Consider the following 9,343-nt stretch of genomic DNA (forward strand, 5'->3'; position numbering starts at 1 on the left):
TGAATGAGACCTTGCCTCAATGACTACCACGCGTTTTGTGGAGCGTGATGCTAAACGCCTGTTTGGTTGAACATATCAATAATCAATTGTATTATTGAAAAATATGAACAAACAGAATTAGAGGATCGCTTACGGTAACGATCATTTTTTATGGTAACGATCATTTTATTAGGTATTAAAGATATTATTTTCTAAAATTCGCTTTTATTTGCCTAATCTACTATTTTTGTTTATCTCCATGCATGTTTATTTGATTTTCTTGATAAAGTGAGTAATTCATAACAATTAATATTATTATGAATCAAAATGATACAAATGAAAAAGTCTGATTACAATATCAAAATGTATTTTTTGAATACCTATTAAAAAAAATATTACCAACCACATCATTTCCCATTCCTCCACCCCTAAAATGTCTTTTTAACATATTTCTTATTACAAATTCTAATATAAATGAATAATGATATAAAAATATAAAAATAATATTAAGGTATAAAAAATGAGTTTTAGTTTTTATAGACAAAGAAATTAATTTAAATATAAATTAATAAAACTATTTATACTATATAACTTATTTGGTTGTATAATAATTTTTTAGTTTCTTTTAAAGCAAGAGATCCATATTTGTTAATCAATCCCTTATGTTTAAAATGAATTTTTTAGTTTTCTTTAAATACGTTACAAATTTATCTTTATAATTTACCCAACCCCTTAAAAGGAGAGAAAAAAATATCCTATTTGTTAAAAAATATATATATTAATTTGGCTTAAAGTTAAAAGTTAAAAAATAGGAATTTAAAAAATATTAGGAATGATTGTTTGTTCAAATTGCTTATGTTATTTAGGAGTACTTCTTTATAAAACTAATCTTTCACTTTTTTTCAATCAAAAATTCATTTTGGACAAAAATGTCCTCAACTTGTTCTTACAAAAATAACCTTTTATTTTAAAATACATGTAAAGAATAGAAATATTAAAGGGTATTTATGTCAAAATTGAGTTACACTTCAAATTTAAAAAGGGAAGAGATTAATTTTACAAATTTGAACTCTTTTCATCCATTTTAATAAATTAATCCTAAAAAATTTAAAAATACGTTAAAAGGAAATTTTTCCAAATGAAGGGATAACACTCCCAAATTTAAGACAAATCCCATATGGAATTCCTTAAATATAATAATTACAGATATTATAAGTTCGAATGTCAAAATGAAATTATAAAACAAAAGAGCAGATAAATAAAATATTATTTTAATCAAAATTATTGCATGGGTTCCTACACGGACTGTTTAAGTTTGATTAGTTTATTATAACTATGGACCTATTGTTATATCGATTAATGAGTTGGATGAAATAAAATATTATTTTAATAAAAGTTATTGACAACACAAATAATTGCATGGGTTCCAACGCGATGTGCATGATGAGCTGGCAGGTAAGTGTTACAAAATTATAAAAGTTAAGTTAGGTGGATATGTTAGAAAAGTTAGAATATAGTAAGAATCTACTAACTTAATATATTATATAATTTAAAAAAATTTTAAATATTTATTAAGTGTCACTTTAATTTCGGATATGACACACGTGGTTGCCACTTGTATATGGAAGGATGATAATACCTAATTTTTTAGGGTAGGTGAGTTGAAAACAGATGAAGGTGAAATTATAGTGAAAGCTGACATGGCGCCCGCTGATCAGTAATTTATTCCTTTTTTTCTGTTTGAGTAATTTTATGAAAGAGAAAAAAAAACTTGTAATTTAAATAATAATTGAATATAAATATAAAAAATATATATTTTAAATATCTTATTTTAATTTAGGTACAAAAATTATTTAATGTTTAATAAAATTCTATAATATTAAATATTTTTTAAAAATTTTGACTGCAACTCCGATTTAACATGAGCTAATATTAAACATAAAATATTATTTAAAAATGGCTTTTATTTATCAAAACTTGAATTTTTATTTTTTATTTATTTTTATATTTACTCTATTTCTTGATGTTTTGACATTGTACTTTTACATTTGATAACTTTTTTTTGAAGACTTTGTTGGGATGACAAAAATTTTAAAGAAAAGGAAATAGTAAGTAAATAAAGAAAATTAAAGAAAAATAAATAATTATTTTAATCTCAATAACTTTTATTTTTTAACTTTATCTTCTTGAATTTAATAGGGGTAAGAAATACTGAAAATCTAACTCAATCCAAATATGATTCATTTAATATTTAATAAATGAATTGAGTTGATTGACATTGATATTATTTAATTATGTGGACAATTTTGTTTTATTCATTGTAGTTTTGGAATTTACATATTTTCCTCTAATTCTACAAAGACTCAAGGTTGCACCAAAATTTATATGAATAAGTGTGACTGAATTAATTGAAAATAATGACTTAAAAGGTATAGAGTAGACTTATACAAAAATAAAAAATAAACTAATATAGAAGATAATTTTAATTAAAAATCTATATAAAAAGAAAAGGGAAAAAAAATAGGGTAACTAGCGTTGAAAAATGAAAAATTATATCAGGGTGCTTAAATGGCTTTAAATGGAGCTCCAATACTTAATAGTAGATGTTAATCCAAGGTTTCTCCTAATTAAGTGTTGATAATTACAAAATAAAAGTTAGACTTACAAATAATTCAAATCAAGTAAAGTTCTAAGTTTCATTGATGACTTCCTAAAGTATACTTTGAAGAGATTCAAAAGACAAGAAGAGAAGACAGAAAGAGATGGATTTGTGAAAATTCATAAGGTCTAGGAACTTTTGTAAAATAAATCTTTTGAGTGCATTTAGGATTAAATTATTTTTCATGCACTTGCAACACATTCATTTATAGTTAGTTTTTCTTAAAAAAGAAGCTTAAATGTTTAAAATTAAATGGACATGTTTTTCATATTGAAACCTTAGTTTAAATCTTTCAAAAATACCCTATAAAAGGTTTCTAAATAAATTGCTTAAGTTATTGGAAAGTTAAGACTAAAAATAAAAAAAATAAAAAAATTGCATTGTTTTAAGATCAATCAATCAAGAAAACCCTGAACGAATCGAATCAATTAGGAATCAGTTAAACATGTTAGGTTTTCCAAGTCAAGAACGGAACAAGTATGTTTAAAATCTTCTCTCTCTCTCTTCCAAAACCTTAGTGCTACTAGTAGAGCTTCTAGTTTTCTTGGTCAAGGGTCGATCGAACCTTGAAAAGGACAAATGATCACCTATTGTATATTAAATGCTCTAAGGACTAGTTAATCATTCCAATCAAAACTCAACTAGTCCAAACATATTTTTGCAATTTCAAGTGTCTAAGGTTGTTTTCTCTTAACCTCAAACATATAAATTGGAGAGCTTATATGTATTTATTGGGTAAATGACACTTATATTAGCATGTTTACCTACCATTTTCTCTCATGCAAAACTCTCAATTCAAGTGTATATATTCTTTCACTTGCAAATCCATTTAATGCACTGTCTTATTTCATCCCAATTTTTTCTTATATTGAACCGAACTTGTGCTAGGATTCAGAGTTGTAAGACTTCATTTATCAATCAAATATTAAGTGGTTGAAACTTCAAGTTATTATTGAACTTGAAAGGGGTGTAGTGTCCATTGGAGTCATGAATTCAAGCATACAAAATTGAAAGTGTGGTTTAAAGTCTTAGCTAGTGGAACCCTCACTCAAAAGGAAGATTGAGAAGAGTGGACGTGGGGGACATTTGCATCTCTCTTCCCATTACTATTTACCTATTTACTTCAATTATTGTTTAATTTGAATAGTTTTTTATAAGTTTTCAATGGCTCAATTTACCCCTTTTTCTTTGATGTTTTCTTTAATTAGGTTTGCTTTATAATGGATTTACCCAAAGTTACTAGATTCTAAAGTTCTTCAAGTTTTCTTAACTCTCTTTTTTTACAAAATAAGATTTTTAAATCATGTCTAAGACCATTAAGTTTTATCATATATATATATATATATCTCATATGATACAATTTCACACGGATGCGCCTAAGCTTTAGGTCATCACTCACTTGACCCAACAGTCTTACAAAGAAAAATCAAAATTCGTTGAGTTTATGGTAGCAAGATTGCATCTCCTTGAGTTATTGAGGAATCCAATAAAGAGCACCTAAGGTAAAATTGTGTACTTATTTCTTCATATTAAATGGATTTAACTTTGCAGTTGGCTAACCTTATGATTTTTACATTTACAAAGTCTCTAAAAGGTTTTGTGAGTGGTTTTCGTATAAATATTATGTCTTTTGTGGGATTGAATATTCTTTACTTTTATTGATTAATTATATCCCAACAATAGAACTTTAAATTTTTTACATATATTAAAGGACTAACTATTCACCACCCTTTTAGGTAGTTCCACCATGTAAGATTTTAGGTTGTCATACACAAATAATTAGTTAGCATTACTTTAATTTATTAATATGATTATAACACACGTTTAACCTCTTTAAGATTTTAAATTTATAAAAATACTATTTTTAAGATATCTTTTTAGTGGTTTTTAACTTTTAATTTCATATGAACGGACTTTTTCTATTTTTTGTTTTTAAAAATAAAAACTAATAGTAATTTCTATTTTTTATTTAAATAAATAAATAAAAATAGTAGTAATTTCTATATAAGAAATGGTAAGTTTTATATATAAAAAATATGAACTTATCTATATACTTAAAAATCACTTTTAAAATTTTTAAAATTTGAGGTAATAAAATTTTTTTAACACCTTTATTTTTTAAAACAATTTTTAAGATAAGTTTGAAAGAATTCTTTCTTTATTTTAATTTTATGTTTTTAAAAACACAAAACAAAAAAAAAGTCCATTGACCTCTTAATTATTTAATTTTCAATAATAATATATTTATAACATATAAAATAAATTAATATACACTTGCTTATTTAATATTTTAAACATAAAATATTTCTAATATTTTATATTAATGAAATATATAAAATTTTACTCTAATTAGTTATCTAATTTTTTAAATATATAATATTTATAATTATAATTATTTAATTTATATTTATATTTATATTTATATAATAAATAAATTTATATGAATTAAATGAACTTTAAGCAAATCATGTTCACTTGATTAAATAAGTTAGGTAGATTGGGCAATTAAACTTATACACGATCTATTTATTAAACCGATTATATGCATTAACATTATTATGATACAAATATGATTATATATGATTCAAATACAATAAAACTTAGGGAGAAGTATATAAATATGCATTATTTATAAAATATGAATGAAAAGGAAACTCAAAAAAAGTTATTTTCATGGGAAGTGCATTTTGGGAAAAATAATTCTTAATTATTTCATGCACCAGAATTTACTTCACATTACTCGAAAATGTCTCTATCTATATATATATATATATGAATTGTCACTCATACCAGTCTAACTTACATGAAGATGATAAATTATTCAACCAACAAATGTTTTAAGCTCAAAATAATATTGCTTTAAGATCAAAACAATGTTACTTTAAAACCAAAATATATAGAAGGGCATTTTCAAATAATGTAAGGTAGACGTTATTCAAGTGTGTGAAATGAAAATTATTTTCCCTAAGCATTCTCCATTAAAATTAATTTTTAAGGTATTCTTTTTCTTCATATTTTATAAATTGTGCATGTTAACATAATTTGCCTAATTAATGAGATTTTCAAATCAAATATGTTAAAATTAATATTGTTTTCAAAATAATTTGTCGCAGGTGACAAAATTATCATTACGCGTGTTGTAATCCCAAGTCGGCCTCCACCAATTTGGACAATTTAGGCGGGTTCAAGTCAACTTCATGTTGTAACGATTAATTAAAACCTTATTCTAGATTTATGCCAAAATTGAGATGATAAATGACAGAGACATTATTAACAAGAAATAGAAAATGTCTTTGCCTATCTTTGTAAAAATGGTGCATGATATCCTTAGAATCTGACAATATTATTTTAAAAACTGAAAAATAAAAAATAAAAAATGTTCTATATAATAGTATAAGTACAAAAATTATAAAAATTGTTATGTCAGATGGATGGGTCCTTTAATGCCTACATTAGTTATTGAGGGCTTCTAAGGTTTATGAGGGTTAGAGCTCCGGAGAAAGAACGAACACGAACAAGGGAGGGAGAGCTATTTGGGGCTTTTTGGATTTAAGAATTTACAAATCTACCCTTAATTAGTTGGTTACTTGTAACATGGGACATTTCCATCCATTGAAACTAATATTGAGCAATGAAAAAGGCAAAGTGGATATTTAAAAAGCTCGAGTGCAACATATTCGATTTTAAATACGAGTAACCAAAACATAAGAGATTGAGAGAGTAAAGTGTATTAAACCCAAAATTTTTATACAAACTTTTCTAAAGCAACTATCAAATACACTTTAATTATGATTAGTCAAAGTTTTAAGGGTAAATGAAGTTAACTCTTTTTTTTTCCCTTAATGCATGCCTAATGGCAATCAACCTTCATCTTCTATTCAGATTTCAAATTATTCATCAACCCCATTTCATATTTGGTTTGCAGACAATGCCTTTTTTGCTATGGGGTTGGTAAGCCTATGAGAGCAGCAGAGAACAATATATAAGATCAACTTATCACACCTACATATAGAAAATCTGTGTTTTACACTAAGGAGCTGCTCCTCCTGTGAGAAGGTGGACTCTCTTTCATAACAATTACCTGTTCGTTTCCAACTTCTTCATCATCTCCTGAACCATCTCCATCCATTCCGCTTGATGTTTTACCATCAATGTTGTTGCCTTTTGATGCAGAAGTATTAGTAGATACCCGAAATGCGCTTTTTAATCCCTTCATCAGCCTTGCGCGGAGATTCTTCTTAGTTCTTGGAGTTGGAGTTTCATTGAAGAGCCCTTCCGAGAGAGGAGACAGTACTCCATCCACCGTGGTCTCCCCTTTGAGTCTAAACCTGAAGCTTGCAGAAGAAATGGATCCCCTTTCCCCTCTTTCTATCTTATTGGTTGAGCTCAAACGGAAACTCGCGGACCGGACCGAGCCCAATGCATTCGCCTGCTTCTCAGACTCTTCCAGAGTCTTCTTCATGGCCGTGAGATCTTCCTCCAAGCTTTTGATTCTTGTGACTGTGGCCCCCATTATGTCTTTGAGTTGGGCAACCTGGCGAAGGGCTGCATCTCGCTGCAGGATTCCACCGAGGGTGATGGAGCCAAGGTCGCCTCTGACGTGATGCCGGGGATGAGGTAGCGGTGGCGGTTGCTGTTGGGCGGTGGTGGAGAAAATGGAGCGGGTGTTGAACTGCTCCACCAACATGGCTCGGATTATAAATCTCAATGGCATTCTAGGGTTCTGCACTACATGCATGAGGAGCTCAGGTGACAGCTTGTTGCAGTTTACTGCATTGCAAATTCGATTTTTCTGTTCCTCGCTCATCTTCTCATTGTGCTCCTGTGAATAAATTTAAACAAGAAGCAAGAGAAAAACACTCAGGAAAATAAGCCAATGATTTTTCCAGGAATTGCCAAAGAAAAAAATACTAAAAAAAATTATTTTAGAAAATATGGAAAAAAAAATAAAATTAACCAAAATTTTCTATATTTTAAAATTATTTAATTTTTATTTTTATATATTAAAAGAAAATAAATTAAATTAAATATATTAAAAAAAACTTATTATTTTTAAATCTTTTTTTTTTCTTATTTAAAAAATTAAAAATATTTTATAAATTGGCTTAATTACCTTAACATAGAGATCGACAATTTTATACAGGATGTCGTGACTCCGAGTTAACCGACAATGCATTGAATCGGCAACTACTTGAAAATCCTCGATTCCCACCGTCTTAACGTCGTCAACAGAGCTCAGGAAGGCATCCCCGTTTTCCATCGAACTCAGCGCCTCAATACATCTACTGACAAGTAACGCCGTTTCTTCTGCTTCTGGAAGCAGTTGCAGGCACGATCGGAAAATTATCGACGCGTACTCTCGGTTCACAGCCACCGCACTACAGAAGTAAGTTTCCGCTAACTGCTGTAAGTTCTCGACACCGTCTCCGTTCGTCTCCGCCATCTCCAGCAGCGACGCCGCCGTTCTCAGAGCCCCGACGTTGAAAGGCGTTATCACCGGGTTGCTGCCGTAACAGAAGTCGATGACGAGAGTGAACGTTTCTGCCGTTATGTTTAACGGCGGGGACAGGGTTAATTCGGCGACGCCCGTTAGCTCCCGTTTCAGGTAAGCGCTTCCTGACGCGAGGGGATCCTAAAAAAAGGGAAATATAATAAATGCCCCTGTTCAATTCATTAATTGCGGAAAAGCACCGCTCATGTTTTACAAAAATGGGGCCTTTAATTCAGAGAAATTAATTAAATTGTCACTCTAAATATAGATAGATTTCATTTTGGTTATAGACTTATAGTCAACATGTTGTTATTTTAACATGTGTTTATTTTTTAATAATATTTCTTTTTATTACACAATATTTCACTATAATTGTACTTTTACCCAAGATTATTTTTTGAAAAAATTATTATAAAAATTCTAATTTTAGCTAAAGCAAAAAGAAAAAGATGTGTTGTTTTTATTATATTTTTTAATTAAAAATAGAAAATAAAAACCCAGTTGGCGGCTTCTACCCTTCACCCAAGAAATAGTATAAAATAAGAGAAATTCATGGAAGCATAAGGAAAAAATAAAAAACAAAAAAAATAAAAATAAACAAAGAAATTGTAGATCAAAGACCCAGGGATGAATTAAAGAAAAATACCTTGTGCAGTTGGAAACATAAACCCTGAACATGTATCAAGACATCAGTTTCACACCCTGTGGCCAGTGCCCTGATATGAAAATGAACAAATTCAAAAGGAAAAAAAGAAGAGAGATAGAGAGAGAAGATTTGAACATTAGAGCGAGTCAGGAAAATTATTTTTGAAAAAGGGGAAGGAAAAAGAAACGAAAATTTACCATGCCTCCACTCTGGCATGGAGAGGTGTAGGAGGAGAGGATATTGAGAGAGAGAGCGAAGGGGTGGAGGTGGAAGAATCTTCATGTTCTTCCTCATAGATGGTCTCCACCAACCCTAAATGCCTCCAAGCTTTCATGGCCTCTCTTCTCCTTCTTCTTCGTCTTCTTCCCTAAGACACACACTCAGAGTCTTCAAACCTTTTTCACTGCTGCTGTTATTGCCAATTAGGGTTTCTGGATGGGTGAGAAATTCCCTATTCAGCTATAAATATTTAGGGCATTAATTGCCACCATGTGAAATCATAAATGCTACCCATTACTCCTCTTTCTCAAGTCTTTTCCATAATCTAAATCCTTTACGGATTCCTACC

The 9,343-nt window shown here is 29.0% G+C and overlaps 1 protein-coding gene across 1 annotated transcript; it reads right to left on the reverse strand.

Moving 5' to 3' along the window:
• Positions 1-6,621: 6,621 nt before the first annotated feature.
• Positions 6,622-9,343, reverse strand: LOC100261015 (BTB/POZ domain-containing protein At3g49900). The gene is made up of 4 exons (XM_002279635.5): positions 8,973-9,343; positions 8,776-8,845; positions 7,752-8,270; positions 6,622-7,460 (listed from the first exon to the last, which is right to left on the reverse strand). Exons 1-4 carry the CDS (start codon positions 9,107-9,109, stop codon positions 6,663-6,665), a joined length of 1,524 nt encoding a protein of 507 aa, XP_002279671.2. The 5' UTR covers positions 9,110-9,343; the 3' UTR covers positions 6,622-6,662.

Source organism: Vitis vinifera, chromosome 7 (assembly GCF_030704535.1).
Source record: "Vitis vinifera cultivar Pinot Noir 40024 chromosome 7, ASM3070453v1".
NCBI lineage: Eukaryota > Viridiplantae > Streptophyta > Magnoliopsida > Vitales > Vitaceae > Vitis > Vitis vinifera.

Bases quoted from the DNA above. Each gene is read 5' to 3' on its own strand.
- LOC100261015 (XM_002279635.5), bottom strand. From the start codon at position 9,109: ATGAAAGCTTGGAGGCATTTAGGGTTGGTGGAGACCATCTATGAGGAA. The intron at 8,271-8,775 runs GTATTTTTCTTT...CCCTTTTTTTAG, and splicing joins TATGTTTCCAACTGCACAAG to GATCCCCTCGCGTCAGGAAG. The intron at 7,461-7,751 runs GTAATTAAGCCA...ATTTATTCACAG, and splicing joins TTGTCGATCTCTATGTTAAG to GAGCACAATGAGAAGATGAG.